Source organism: Cervus elaphus, chromosome 14, assembly GCF_910594005.1.
Source record: "Cervus elaphus chromosome 14, mCerEla1.1, whole genome shotgun sequence".
Lineage (NCBI taxonomy): Eukaryota > Metazoa > Chordata > Mammalia > Artiodactyla > Cervidae > Cervus > Cervus elaphus.
This window is the reverse complement of record NC_057828.1, coordinates 74093594-74108469: the sequence shown is the minus strand read 5'-3', so window position 1 is coordinate 74108469 and position 14876 is coordinate 74093594. Positions and strand designations below refer to the sequence as shown.

Sequence of the window (14876 nt, the reverse complement as noted above, 5' to 3'; positions counted from 1 at the left end):
CCCAGTTTTAGGCTTGCAACTCTGAAACATCTTTTGGAAAAAAATGAAATAGTGCTCCTGGAAGTCTGTTGAGTTAGTCTGTTTTCAGCATAATTGCCTTCTCTCAGCTTCCTAATACCCTTAAAACCTCTGAGAGTCTTTAATGTACAAAGTTCAACAAAAATACCTTCAAAGCAGATTAGTTCTAATTATGTTTAATATTTGTTTGCTGCTTTATTGAATAAACTACATTTGCTTTAAGAAAAAAAAAATTCATTTAACTGCATGTCAGTCACCCAAATTTTAAGCATAGGAATGAAATGGAAAACATTTATTACACAAATTTAATTACAATTCTAAGAAATAAACATGCAAATTAGATAGGGTTCAATTTGCAGATGCTAATCCTCATCCTTGATCTTGTTCCTTTCCTCCCTGATTTTCAGTCTGTGCCTCTTCTTGATTCCTAGGGAGCCAGGCAGCAAGAGGTTTGGTTTTTCACAGTCGGAGGATCACTGTTTTAAAGAAGTGTTATATTTAGCACATCTGGCATAGTAGCAGTAAACAAACATTATAGTCTTTGTAACACTTTTGCGCAGGTTCCTTCCCCCCATTTTATTAGGTCTCTGCCTTCCAAGCCTCTGCGTTCATTGCACCTGAAATGACCCATCTCGACTATGGAGGGGTCCCTAGACAGAAGTTATGAATTAATGTTTTAAAAAAAAAACAAACTCCAGTGGAGCCCAATATAGAGGAAAATTACTATTTGCAAAATAATGTGATTCCGGGGCTTATATTACATTCTCTTGACCAAGGACAGCCTCCTTTATTACTTTTTTCTTTTTTTTCCTGGAGGTTTTCCCTGAAGGCTCCCCCACCCAGAAAGAGTTGCCAATTCCAGTTGCAGTCGGACCAAGGTTGCTTTTTTGATCCACTACACACACACAGCTCCGGCGGGGAACGGGCGGGGGCGGACGGCGAGGGGAGAAGAACTGCTCCGGCCCTGCAAACACAGCTGTTTCTCATCTCCGTTTGCTGTGGCAAAGGAGAAGAAAGTCTTCTGCAAAGGGTGGGAAAGGCGCAGCATCTTTTTTTTTTAATCACACGCATACACAACAACAACAAAAGTAAACCAAATTTTTTAAAAAGAGAGAAGACATCTCAGAAGGTTGCAGGGTGAATATATTCTTCGGCTGCAGCCGAGCCCCCCCAGGGCGAAGGGGCCGGAGCCCGGGAGCGCGTGGGGTCGGGGCTGCGGGCTGGAGCTGGGCCCTCGTGTCCCCGGGCACCGGGAGGGGAGGGGAGAGGAGGGATGGGAGGGCGGGAAGGAGGGAAGGAGGCAGGGGGCGGGCTGGGGTGGGGGCGAGGGGAGGGCGCCCCGTGTGCTGCCGAAGGAGCGGCGGCGGCGGCGGCGGGAGGGAGGGCAGGAGGGAAGGAGGGAGGCGAGCGGGCGCGCTTGTCATGTTGCCTCGCTCACCCTGGGGGCATCGTGCAGAACCTCTCCTCGGAAATCCACGGGGAAATGGCAAACAGGATTGACGGGTTTCACACGCTCCTCGCTAGACAGAGCCGCTCATTACCATAACCGTCTGCGGCGACGGCGGCGCGGCGCCCCAGTCGCGGCGGCGGGACCTGCCGGGACCCTCGCCCGCCGCGCACCCGCGGCCGCCACCAGCACCAGCACCCGCGCCTCCCCGGACCGGGCCGGGCCGGGCCGAGGCCCGAGCGCGCGGAGTGTGCACCGGCGGCCGGGCTGGCGCCGAGCCCGGAGCGGGCCAGCAGCAGCTCGAGCGCCGCGGCCGCCGCCGCCTCCCGGCTGACCCCGCGGTAAGAGCCGGGCTGGGCGCGGGCGGCGGCCGGGGGCGGAGAGGCCGGGCCGGGTTGGAGGGCGACGGCCGGTGCCCTCGGGCGTCTGCAGTCGCGGACCGGCTCCCCCGCGCCCCTCGCCGAGTGGGCGCGCACCGGCCGGAGCGGGACCCGGGCGGCCAGTGGCGGGGGTAGAGGGGTGGAAGGAGAGGAGAAGCCGGGGAGCCGCTGCGCGCGGAGGCGGCGCGGGCTTTTCTCCGCTGGGCTGGCATGTGCTGCGGAGCCTGTACCCGGGCGGGAGCGGCCGCCGCCCGCGCGCTCACCGAGCCGACTCTAGGGGCCGGTGGGGACCGCGGCTCCGGTGACACCCCGGGGTCCTCAGCAGCCGCTTAGTCGCCTGTCCCCGAGTGCAGAGTCAGTAGGAGGCATGCCGCCCCACCCCCCCACCCCCAAGGTCTGGATAACGCCGCGGCGGTTGGCAGGTGGGGAGGGAAGGACGGTGGATGTCAAGAGCGCGCGTTTGCAAGAAAAAGGAAGAGCTGCAAGAGCTGACACCTTCTGTCCCCCCCCCCTCGCCCCGCCACCTCCGCCCCCGCACCCTCCCCGGCAGCCGGGCCGCGCTGCGGGCGGCGGCGGCGGCGGCTCCTCTGTCCTCAGCTCACCTCCCTGGCGGGCCCGGTTGCTGCCCGCCTGGTCCACGCCTCCGCCTCTCTCCTCCCTTCCTCCCCTCCCGCCTCCGCGGCCCTAGCAACTTTCCGGAGTGTGCCCGGCCGGGACCGCAGAGGCGGCGGGGGGCGGGTGGAGGGGGGAGGAGAGGCGGCCGCGCGGGCAGAAGGTGGTGCGGGCCGGGCGGGAGGCGCCGGCCGACTCCTGGCCGCTCGGGCCCCGCGGAGGCGGAGGGCGCTCCCGCAGCCCCGGGGCTCCGGGCGGGTTTGGCCGGCGAGGGAAGGGAGGGCCGGGCAGGCATCTGCTGCGGGCTGGAGCGCGGGCCGGGGCCAGCCTCGCCAGAGCCCTGCCAACCGCCGTGAGTCATTTCCTTGGAATCCTACCTTTGGTGTTTATTTCCCTTAGAAGGAAACTTGGTTTAAAAAAAAAAAAAAAAAGAAGAAAAGAAAGAGTAATCATAGCTCTTATTCTTCAGGAGAGGCGCACGGCTCCAACACCGTGGAAAGACAACTTGCCTTTGTTCCCAGACACTTGGGGTGGTGTTTACTTTCTCCCGCGGCCAACGGCTGGCGGAGCTCTGCCGGCTTTTCCCCCTGAGGGGCTTGGGCTAGGGCCCCCGACCCCCGGGGTGTGTCACTGTGGGAACTCGGACGTCGGCTGCTGCCCGCCTGCAGGGGGTGGGTCTCCAAACCTCAGACCCCCAGTCTTGGGCGTGGGATGGGGAGACCTGACGCCCCGGGCAGGGCTTGGACCCCCACCCTCATCCCCTTCTGGTTTGGCACCCCCGTTTCCCAACCCCAGGATCCGACCTAAATCTCTTGGCCTTTCAGAGCTGCAGCTGAGAAATGTATCTCCCAGGGCAGACAGGTGTACTGCAGGGACTGGTAGAAAAGCGACATCTGCCTATATGGAAGGGTTGAAAGATTTTATTCCACTCACCCAGACCCTGCCACCACCAAGCCAAGCTGTTGATAGCTTGTTAGGGACAATGTCAGATCAAGGGCTTGATTCCACCTGGGCAGGATATCTAAGACTGACAACTTCAAAGATATATTGAAAATACCAGCTCTTTATTTCCGTGCTTTTCAGTATTGGAGTTAGACCTCTGAACTGCTCTGATGCTCTTAATAAAATGTTTTCCAATGATGGATGAGAGGGATGGGGTGGGCAAAGAATGACTGAGATCCCCTGTTGGATGGCAGGCATCACTGAATCTGCAGCTACCCTGTTCTCTGTGCCAGCCACTACTATTAGCATCATAATGGCTCCAAGGAGAGAAGCAGCCCAACTCATCTGGAAGAACCATAGTGTGTAAAACCGCCTGGTAACTTTACTGTGAACATTTGCTGGCAAAACTTGACACTTTAGCCCTCAGCCTTTGGGGAATGCTTGAGGTGTCATTCTGCTACCTTCCCTTGGCTGACAAAACAGACATGAGGAGCCTGAGGAGAAAAGATTAAGGGCTTTCTAGTTTTTGTTTTTTAAACCCTCTTATAGACAAAACATACTTTAATACCTTTCTTTTGCATCCACTCACCTCTGATGTTAGAAAAACAAAATTATCATAAATGTGCATCTCTCTGACTGTATCTAGTATTCACAGCTCATAAATTTGTGAATTTAAACTTCTGAACTCAGTAGCAGAATTACAGTGTAAATCTCATTGTACTGAGGGAAAAAATGACAGTTCGGATGTGTACACAAAATACAAATAAAACGATCATGCAATATCATGGCTTAGTGCCCCATTCTCCAATTCTTCATGAACATTGAACTTGCCTCCTTAATCTGCTAACATCCCAGTGAGTTCTAAATAGACTAGGAAGACTCAACTGCAAAATCTCCTCCCTGCTCCCAAATAATTCCAACTTATTTATATTTTATTCAGACATATAAAGTACTTGTGGAATTCAGCCTCTCCAATTGAGGATTTTGTGTGTAAAAGTTTCCCATTCAAAAAAAAAAAACTTACTGAAACTAGATAGTATAAAAGGAAGAAACAGCCAAGATAAAAACTATTATGCCATGATTCAAGCTCAAATGCATAAGAATAGAATTTCATGTGCCGGAAACAATACTAACAAAAAGAAACACTGAAATCCTTAACCAAAAAACTATACGAGGATAAGTCATTAAAATATAAACAAACCCCTACTAACATAAAACGGCGCAGGGCCCATATAATGTCCTATTAAACAGGTAATTGCTGCTAGGGGCCTGCAAATGTTTCTCTTGTCTTACCGGGTATGGATTTGTCAACCTGCTTTAGTTTATATGTAATAAAATTTCCACATAGGCAAAAAACGTGGATCTTATTTCCAGAATCCAACACAAAAGTGAGTGTAAATTTCGAGTGAGAAAATAGCAGTTGCAGTCAATGAGACATGGTTATGGACTCAGAAAAAGCTCTATCATTCTTCTGCTCCTGGCAGAAGCACTTCCTGATAACAATTGTCTCTTAGAATAGGGTAACAAATTGGACCATTTCATGAGAGTCTTCCAGGGAACAGATCATCATGAGGCTTGATACCTTGTTTGGATGCTGAGTTTGAGCATCCGTTCTATTGCGTGATAGAATGGCTTAGTTTGTGAAATCAGTGTGGTCTAAATTTCTTGATTGATGACTCAAAGAACAGAATAAATGGCATGTCTGACCATTTCTTTTTACAGAACTTTTTTTTTTTTCTTGAAATAAGGTTTTCCAACAAGTCCTTGCTGCCACTTTTAAAAGAAAAGGGTTAGGTGGATCAGACAGGGAGGCCTGGCTCGCTGCAGTCCATGGGTCGCAAAAAGTCGGAACTGACTGGGCGACTGAACAACAACAAAGGTGGTTTAGCAGCCCAGATCAGCTGGGTCCTCATCGTCGACCCTGACCTGGACATCTCCCCTGTATGTCAGAAGGCCGGGCTTCCTTCAGTGAGGTTGGGAAAGAATTTCGGGTCTCAGAGAGAAACCTGGGTGATGGATGGAGTCACTGCTTCCAAGAGCTTCTCGGATAGCCAGGACATTTCCACTTAAGCTATTTCCCCTTCCCCTGATGCCCTTCCTCCTTTACCTGGAAGTGGACCCTTGTTTTAACATGTAGGTAATAATAGTCTCCTACAAGACAATAGTAGATTACCCTTACCCCCCAAACATTACAAACTATAATTTGGAGAAGAAAGCAAGAAGTAGACCCTTAGTGTCTTTCAAACAAATCAGTCTTCAAGAGAGCAGACCTTGACATCACTCTTTGTGACAGTTCTTTAAACGGCAAAGTGAGATAGTGGATGTTTGGGTCTCAAAGGAATCGGGAGGTTAATAAGGCACTGAGGCTGCTTGGCTGTCACCCCAATCTCTGGCCCCGAGTGTTTGGGCTGCTTCCCCCTTGCACTCACTCTGGACCCCACCTCAAGCCCTACTTCGGACCAGGTACAGACACTGAACCCCCAGGGGAACAGCCCTAGCACCCCAGGTGCAGAGCAGCCCAGGGCCCACCTTAAGAGCAGAGAGGCCTCCCAGCCTCCCCGCAGGCCCCGGGGAGGGGCGTGAAGTGCACCGGAGGGCAGTGGTGTCCTGCCTCCTGGAAAGTTTCTGCCTTGCGTGGAGCTTCGCTGTGCAGAGTTGTCGGCTGCCTCTGGCCCCGGAGCCCTGGCTCCTGTTTAATATTCCGCCTGCTCCGTGGATGTTGTGCTTGGCTCCTGTGGGACTGCAACTCACGGCTGGAAACTGGAGCCAATTTTCTGTCTTCATCTCTCAGTGTTTTGACTGGAGGCAGATCCAGTTCAGGCCGATCAGGGCTGGTGGAAACAACTACCAAGTGTGTCTCTATCTGCTTCGCTTTGGGAGAAGAAAGTGGAGGGAGCCCCAACATGTTGTAGGGGAACTGGCCCTGCGGAAACTGAGGAAGAGGGGGCCACGGGCACGTGGAACAGACCAAATCTGAGAGCGTCAGATGGAATTCCGGTGAAGATTCCTGCCTCCCCCAGCCTTTTCTTTTGATTGATTAGTGGATTTCATCAAAGGAGACTCTCGGGGGACTTGACTAGAAAATTGATTTTGCCTTATTAATAGAAAGGAAGCGGCAAGGGTTTTGGCCTTGCCTCTTAGCGGTACATTTTCTGCGGGAAGGTCAGGAGGAAAATGTGTTTAGAAGGCAAAGCAGCTGTCTGGAAGAGGGCTGAGGGGAATCTGAGAACAATAAGAAATGGGGTTTTAAAGATCCGCCCATGAAATGCAGATTGCTGAACACAGAGGCTGAGCTAATAGCTGCAAGAGAGTTTACTGAGATTTTTCTTTGAAAAAAATAATAAAATGTTTCAGGGCAAAGAGGAGGAGCAAGAAGTAAAAGTTTCCCAAAGCAAAGGAAGGGAGATGCCAAGGCCATGCCCTGGCTTGCTCTTGATTAGGGCTCTTTTCTTTTTTTTTTTCTTTTTTCAGATCTGAGGCTGTCAGAGATGACTCTGGTTCTGTCCATGAATAGATTCTGCGAGCCCATTGTCTCGGAAGGAGCTGCTGAAATTGCTGGGTACCAGACACTATGGGAGGCTGACAGCTACGGAGGCCTGAGCCCCCCGGGGCCAGCCCAGGCTCCCCTGCAGGGAGACCGGGGAGCCGGTCCCCCACTGGCAGGTACGGCCTTTGACCTTTCTCTGCTGCCCTCTGTGGCCAGACTGGTAGATGAGGGTGGTGTCTGGGGTGCCCTTCTGAGCTGAGAGTGCTCCGGGAACTCGAAGGCCCCAAGGAAAGGACCAGAAGTGATGTTAATCGCATGCAGACCTGAGTTTCCCTGTGCTGCTGCTTCAGGTAAAAGTCAGGCATTTGTATTTTTAAGAGACCCAAAGCAGATCTTGAAACTCTTCAGTCTGAGTTTCGATTTTCTACCCTCTAGAACTGTATGGGTCTCAGTGCTACACAAGCCCTGGGTGGGCTTGACAATGAAATCTTTATCCCATGAGACATAAAGGAATGTGCCCTTTGGGCCAGCAGCTATGTGGCTCTTCTTTTTATTAAGCACACAATTGGCTTTGGTATTATAGGTAAAAAAATTTGTAAGCCCAGAAAAAAATATGTTCTCCCTGATTCATTATTCCTATGCTCTAAGGTGAGTTCCTTTGGATTTTTGTGTGCTACTAGATTGGAAAAAAAGCCAAAAACCTGAAATGAAAACAAGTGCTTGGTGATGTCTGATTTGCTAAAAAGGAGTAAAAGCTTGGTCTTTGAAAATTAGACCTTATTTTTATTCATGGTTGATATGTTGGATTTTTGAGAGCAAAGAGAACTTTTGTTACCCTGAAGTTTAATTTTAAATGAAAAAAATTTGAATTTCATATTTTGAAAGAAGGAATATTATAACTCCAGTGTGTAGATAGTCATTTGTTTACTTACTGAGAGCCAGTAATTTTTAAAAGTTGCTCAGTTATTAGTGCTTACAGTTAAAGATACATTCGTTTGAAAAATGGTGTTATCATGAATTTAAGTAAATAATTTGAATAAATACTAATATTACTTCAGTTATTACATTACTTCCCTTTTTGAATTTTGCTGTTTGCCTGTGCATAGAATTACGATTCTGAATATTTTGTAAATGCTAAAATATGTCATTTTCCTCTATAATTGTCTAGAAATCCTTGCCTGGCCTGGGTCACAGGATTCCTCATGATAGCAACTATTAAGACTAATGTTTATTTTTAATCACCACATGTACAGACAAATACGTAGCCAAGTTATCTTCTAGAAGGCAAGGAAAGAAAAGCATTTTGTTTGGAGAACCTCTGGCAAGCTGCATGTCATTTGTCATATCTGATTTATTACCACAGGATCACATTACAGGGGAATTTCAAATCCTATAACAACATCCAAGATCACATACTTTAAGAGGAAGTATGTGGAAGAAGAGGATTTTCACCCACCACTCAGCAGCTGTAGCCATAAAGTATGTTTTTTTAATAGTCATTATTTTTATTAAGAGTTTAAGATACTTAGTAACAGTTGCTTGATCCATTTCCAGAAATTAAACTGTTCCACCCAAGCAATGAAAATGAGCCGCTTCTCAGCAGGGCCATATTAATCGTTGTCACTTTTTGGGGTCCTGTGTTATTTTTCACAAGTATTTGAAGAGAGAGCCAGCAAGAACTCCTCTGTCCAGAAATAACAGAATTATATAATCCAAGGAATGCCTTTTTTTTTTTTACTAATGATTTCATTTTTCTCAAATTGCGTTAAGGGTTTGTGGTGACCAGTGCTTTCACATGCACTTGTTCTTTCCAGACCTGCTCCCCGTCTCTGAGCTCAGGCTCCTGGGGCCAATGCCACCTGTGTGCCCACACGGGGGTAGTCACCCAGGGTTTTTCCTGACCTCTCAGAGGTGGACTCCCTAGCCTTTGAATGTGTGCATGAAAGTAGAAGTGTCCTTCATGGTGCATTCATGACATATGTTTTGTTTGTGAAAATATATAATTCATTCCCAAGAGAAAAACCAAAGCTAACTTTTTTGTGTGTGAGTAAGAAGGAAATGACAGGATCGGGAAAGCACCCAGAAGTGTAAAACTGGCTGTCTAAGCTTTTGAAATACCAGTTCCTTTCCCTATGGTTACCTTCTTTCAAAAAACTATCTGCTAACTTAATCAAGGAGAGGATAACCCAGGCCTTTAGGTGTTTGCAGTGCAGAGAGGATGTTTAATTTTTTTTCTAATTCATCTTCCTCTCTTCTCACTCCATCTCCTCCGTCCCCGCCCCCCCGCCCCCAGCCTTTAGATGTTTCTCTGACCCTGCTCATAAGGGACATCAGCATGCATTGGCAGGTGCTGGGCTTTTCCGTGTATGTCTAATTCCTGCCTTTGGTCAGCTTGGGCTGGTTTAATTCACAGCTCCTGAGGTTAGCTTTTTTTTTTTTTTAATGACCTGGAAGAGCTGGGCCCCAGGACAGAAGCACTTGATGTCCATTTTGGTTTCTGAGTTGTGGCTGTAGCAGTTTTCCAGACTGCTGCCCGTCTGTGCCAACCATCACACAGTCATGGCATCGCACAGCCTGGGAGTGAGTCCTCTGATTTCCTCTCTGCACCTCTTCTCCTGCCCAATTCCAGAAAAAGCCTACTTTGGCCCTGCAACCAGCAGCTCCCTTTAGGGTTTGAGCCTCTTTATTTTTGTCCCTCTATCAGGCAAAGATAATTGCAAGAATGAAACCCAGAAAAACAGCCCAGGCAGCATGAGCTCATGCTCCTTGATGTCTCACCCAGGGCTTGAAATACACTTATGACCACCTGCAACTTGGCATCTTCTAAAAAGCATTTATTGACATAGAATAGATGAGTATGTGTGTGTGCATGTATATTTGTATACACACACATAAAGGCCCAGAGTTTCCCAGGTGGCGCTACTGGTAAAGAACCCGCTTGCCCATGCAGGAGACATAAGAGACACAGGTTCAATCCCTGGGTCAGGAAGATCCCCTGGAGGAAGGCATGGCAACTCACTCCAGTATTCTTGCCCGGAGAATCCCATGGACAGAGGAGTCTGGAGGGCTGTGGTCCAGAGGGTTGCAAAGAATCCATAGGGACGCACAGAGTCAGACAGGACTGAAGCGACTTAGCATGCACATTAAGGCCCAAGTGTCATAAGGGTCCAGCTTGATGAATTTCACAAAGTGTGAAATAGCCATGTAACTGGCATCCAGATAAAGAAACAACGTAACCAGCAACTTAGAGCGTGCCCCTGTCCTTCTCTAGTCACCCTTTCTCAGCTCTCCAAAGAACCCCCCTCCTCACTTCTAACCGCATAGGTTAGTTTTATGCATTTCGCCATCCCCCTCACTGCACCATAAAAGAGCGGACATCCTGACCTGTCCCTGCTGAGGTCTGCATTGTGGCTGGATTCCCCAGTGCTCAACACCACCAGCCAGTCTGCTGGGAAGGGGAGATGTTAGCAGCCCCCAGGAGAGCATCTCTAAATGAACCCGAGGGAAACCAGACCACAGCATCCCCAGGCCCAGAAACTGCCAGGAGAGAAATGTGCTGGGATGATATTTTGATAAAGGCCACTTCCTAAGCTTTCTCTTCCCTTTTTGATTTTTAGACCATCTCAATCTTTGAGGAGCGAGCCCACATCCTTTATATGTCCTTAGAAAAGCTAAAGTTTATCGATGATCCTGAAGTGTACCTCCGAAGATCTGTCCTTATAAACAATCTGATGAAAAGGATCCATGGAGAAATTATCATGCAGAATAACTGGTGCTTTCCTGCCTGCTCTTTCAATGGCACCTCTGCCCAGGAGTGGTTTATGGCTCAAGACTGTCCTTACCGGAAACGACCTCGGATGGCCAAAGAGGAGTGTGAAAAGTTTCATGCCTGCTGCTTGTACCAGGAATGTGGTGGTCACTACCTAAATTTACCCCTCTCGGTCAACGCTAATGTCGGAAGTGCCTCCACCTCTGCCTCCTCTTCCTCCCCCTCCGCGTCTTCCTCTTCCTCTCCCCCTCTGCCTTTACCGAGCTGTTCCCACCAGGTGGATTTTGATATAGGCAGCGCACCTGTTTACAAGGGTGATAGCCAGATACCCGCCAGTGAAATCTTTGTTACTAACGTCCGGTCACTTGGTGTTCAGGAAAAGGCCAAATTAAATGATGAGAAAGTAAATGATGACACCAACAGGGATGGTGGCCCCCTGAGCCATGGACCTGTGGGCAATGACCTTGCTTTTGAGGGCAAAGGCCAATTTTATGATTATTTTGAGACTGGATATAATGAAAAAAGCAGTGTAAGTGAGTCTTGGAAAAAGTCCTTGAGGAAAAAGGAGCCTTCACCAAGTAACAAGCTGTGCTGCAGCAAAGGAAGTAAAATATGAGCCATCTTCTCACGCAAACTTTGAAGCATGCACAGCATGATCAGTTAGCTCTCATAAATTTTATTTTGAATGGATTTTATAGTTTTGTACAACTGATACAATTATGCCATGAACATGCCATGTCGTTTAAATGCCTGGAGAGCAGATTGCATAAAACATCTGTATTGTAGGCATCGGCGAGCTACTCATAAATGTGGTGACGTTACCAAGACGACAGTTGACTTAACACTTCAACGTATATCTTAGTTTTCTTACCGAGAAGATCAGCAGATTAGACTGGGGGACAGCATGCCCTTGTGCTATTTCCACGACCTGCAAGGAGCCTGTCACTAGCGATGAACCTTCCACCTGTTTGCCAGTTAATTAGGTAGTTATTTGGTAAGCAAATCGATATAACCAGCAAAGGAGGTCTGCTGCGTCTCTATGATACAGTATTTTTTTTCTGAATAAAAGACTGAGGACAGGGGGCTAGGAGAAATGGCTTCCTGGTACTGTTAAATATTTGGATTCAACCGTCTTGTGTGACAGATGAAATAGGATAGGAGGTAATGAAACAGCTGACTAGGGGCAACAATCAACGATACAAGTAGAGGGTGGTTCCTGCCAGTCCCTGGCTTGCCTGTGATGGGTGACGAGGCTTTTAGAAAGGTGTTATACAGGGCGATTTTTGGTGCCTTACTTTATCTTAATTTTTGCCAATGTGAAAATTAAGGATAAATCAGAGTACAGCAGGGATTTAACAAACAGGAAAAAAAAAATTACAAACAGGGTGGATCAATATTGTTTGGAAATCTTTAACGTCGAACTATTGCGTTCAACTTTTGATTCAACATCTCTATTCTTCCTTTATTTTTTGATGCCCAATTGCTTTTGGATTTGGCATTTTTAGAAAGGGATGGAGGAAACAATAGAGAGAGCTGTTAGGGACCAGCACTAGCTGCTCAAGCTTTTCTATGGCAACGGTCTGTTGCTGGGGTTTGGGTTTTCTGGGTTTTGGGTTGTTTTGTTTTCTTGTCCAATGAAGTTCATGAACCAGTAGCATGCATCATACTTTAATCTGTTTTGCATCATTTCACTCGTTTAGATTATAAAAGCATGTGGTTTTTTATATATGACTTTTGCTGTTGATTACGAAGCACAATGTTAATACATGATGTGGTGATCAATAAGGTTTTATCTTAAAGAATGTAAAGATTTTCGTTTGGGGAAAGTTATTTTGGAGAAATGGGACTCAGTCGGCAAAAGCTCCTATGTATTTGGCCAACATTTTTCTCAGTCGTTTTTTTTCATGTGTACATTGGCAAGAGTGTTCAGAGGGGCCCCTCTGACCATCCTTCCTTCCACGCCAGCCAATTCCTCCTGCTAAACTCTATTCCCATTTCCAAGGTTACTGACTGACTTGGGCCTCCTTACACAATACTTCACAGGAACCAAATTCCAAATGGAGGAAATAAGTAAGTCCTCCCAGTTTCTCCAAGATAAAGCTTTTTTTTATTATTGCTATTAATATTAAATATAGGTCTCATTCATACAGTGTATGAGTAGGATCGTCATTTGGACAATGTCCACAAGGACCAATTTTTAAAACCCGTTCTTGTGTTATGGCTGAATAGTCTAGTGATGTTTTGTCCTTTATTTTCAATATTTGATAAACATTTGATGTTGAAAACTTAGATGATAGATGCTTGTATATGAATGTGTTGTAATAAAGTGAGGTTTTCTGGATATATATTTATTAAAATGATCAAAATTCATTCAGATTTTCGTATTTTAATGACTGTTGGCTGTTTCTCTTTTCCGTTGCTCATTCTTTAAAAAACAAATTCAAAGTGGCTAGAAATTGTCACGGACAGTGGCCCCACAGGCGTTTTCAGAGTTAGAGAGTGCTTTTTTGAGAGGCCCATCCAACAGGTGTTGTAGAATGGTCCTAGTTTGTAGGTTTAGATTTCTGTTGATTTAAGAGCATAGTGTTAATAAATAATGTGGTTGGTGATGGATAAGGTTTTGTCTTAAAGGGTCTGAAGGTTTTTTGGCTTTTGTAAAGTTTCTGAAAAAAATAGCATAATATGAAGTCATAAATACTGAATCCTAACTGATTCCTTTTGAATTGTCAGATTGTCAATCGACAGTTGTCATATATAAAGTTAAAGCAGCTGTGGAGGCATTCCATTTAATTCTGTACTTTTATTATTCTTAGAGGCTAATATTTCATTTGATAAAAGAGGTGAGCTTGGAGCTTCCCTGGTGGTCCAGTGGTTAAGACTCTGTGCTTCCATTGCAGGGCTGAGGGTTCAGTCCCCGGTGGGGGAACTAAGACCCTGCGTGCCACCTGGTGCTGCCAAAAATATCTTTTTAAAGGGAGTGGGCAAGCTAGTTGGAAAGTAATTTGCCAAAAGTAGCATTCTTATTATGAGCATGCTACATCACAGAAATTTGAATATGAAAGAAAGGACTTTTGTTTTTAACCTCCCCACACCCTCCCCCCTGCCCCTGCAGGGTTACCAGATAATGGTGTCCAAAGCTGTGACATGATGGAGTTGGTGATTTTCCAGAGAACCCACTAGTACTTCTCTGAAGGATGAGGCCTGCCTTGGAATCCAGCAGCATTAAAATACATCATAGTTCGTAATCAAGTTTTTGACTGTAGGACAGTTCCAGCATACTTAAAGGAATACATTTTCTTTAAAGAAAAAATAATCCCTAAACATCCATCCAAATATCAAAAATGTTCCTACTGTTGTTACAAAAGCATTATGGCCTCCTGTGTAATATCTACTCAAGAGATATTAAGTTAGATTTTCCTGAGTGGACAAGGCTCCCCTTCATTGTAAGTTAAGCCTATGAATTGGGTTCTCTAGTTATATCCTCAGAGATGGGAAAAGCTAAGACCGCCCTCCACACCACACTGCTGTCTCTCTACCTGGAAATAACACCTTTTCTTATTACTCTGCTTTCTTTGCTTTAAGGAAAATCTCATAGGGCCAGAATCCAGACTTTTAAAATTTAAACGAGGGGAAATCTTCACTCAAGAAAACGGCCCAGCTCCCCAAGTATGCCTTTAATTGCTACTCCCCTAGGCACCTAGGTGCATGTCTTTAACCAAATCATTAACCTCCTCCTCTGGTCCTTCCTCTCTTCAACTGGGTGATTTGTAGATGAGAGCCTGGCAAAGGCCCTTTAAAAGGGCAAAGGTATCATCATCCTATGCTTCGATTCTTAAAATCCTATTATTCTATAGTTCACCTTGAAGGGGTCCTAGGGATAAGATTGTAAGGACAGGAACCTGGGGGGAAAATAGGAAAAACTTAAACCAGGTGAAAATAAATGACTAGCTGACAGCAATCAATAATTAGGGTCAAGCATCTTTGGCCTGATCTTTGAAGACAATGGAGATGTTGAACTTCTTAACTTCTACTTTGTTACATAGATGCTGAAGCAAGTGAATGGAAGGTCTTTGCTTTTAGAGCTCATAGACAACTTCATCCAAGCATGGCTACCCGCCCCGCCAATCGTGAACGTGTATTACAGCTTTCCTTGAGTACTTACTCTGTTTATGGGGAGCCAAGAACAACTTGCAGAAAACATGGGTGTTAAGAGGTGTCAAA

General features: G+C 46.8%; 3 protein-coding genes across 7 annotated transcripts; 1 reads left to right on the top strand and 2 right to left on the bottom strand.

Moving 5' to 3' along the window:
• Positions 1 to 295: 295 nt before the first annotated feature.
• On the bottom strand, positions 296 to 2369 carry LOC122707522 (translation initiation factor IF-2-like). 3 transcript variants are annotated; one of them, XM_043923043.1, is made up of 3 exons: positions 1457 to 2369; positions 858 to 982; positions 296 to 494 (listed from the first exon to the last, which is right to left on the bottom strand). In XM_043923043.1, the coding sequence occupies exon 1, from the start codon at positions 2055 to 2057 to the stop codon at positions 1539 to 1541; it is 519 nt and encodes a 172-aa protein (XP_043778978.1). In that variant the 5' UTR covers positions 2058 to 2369; the 3' UTR covers positions 296 to 494; positions 858 to 982; positions 1457 to 1538. The 3 variants fall into 3 exon arrangements, with proteins under 3 accessions (XP_043778978.1, XP_043778975.1, XP_043778976.1); XM_043923040.1 differs by having other exon boundaries at positions 296 to 1066; XM_043923041.1 differs by lacking the exon at positions 858 to 982.
• On the bottom strand, positions 296 to 6304 carry LOC122707479 (basic proline-rich protein-like). Its single transcript, XM_043922937.1, has 4 exons — positions 5954 to 6304; positions 2967 to 3119; positions 2448 to 2834; positions 296 to 1538 (listed from the first exon to the last, which is right to left on the bottom strand). The coding sequence occupies exons 1-4, from the start codon at positions 6302 to 6304 to the stop codon at positions 1080 to 1082; spliced, it is 1350 nt and encodes a 449-aa protein (XP_043778872.1). The 3' UTR covers positions 296 to 1079.
• SERTAD4 (SERTA domain containing 4) lies at positions 1027 to 13025 on the top strand. Of its 3 annotated transcripts, none has more exons than XM_043923039.1 (4): positions 1027 to 1048; positions 6871 to 7062; positions 8250 to 8365; positions 10504 to 13025. In XM_043923039.1, exons 2-4 carry the CDS (start codon positions 6888 to 6890, stop codon positions 11269 to 11271), a joined length of 1059 nt encoding a protein of 352 aa, XP_043778974.1. In that variant the 5' UTR covers positions 1027 to 1048; positions 6871 to 6887; the 3' UTR covers positions 11272 to 13025. The 3 variants fall into 3 exon arrangements, with proteins under 3 accessions (XP_043778974.1, XP_043778972.1, XP_043778973.1); XM_043923037.1 differs by lacking the exon at positions 1027 to 1048 and adding an exon at positions 1669 to 1806; XM_043923038.1 differs by lacking the exon at positions 1027 to 1048 and adding an exon at positions 2804 to 6396.
• Positions 13026 to 14876: the final 1851 nt, after the last annotated feature.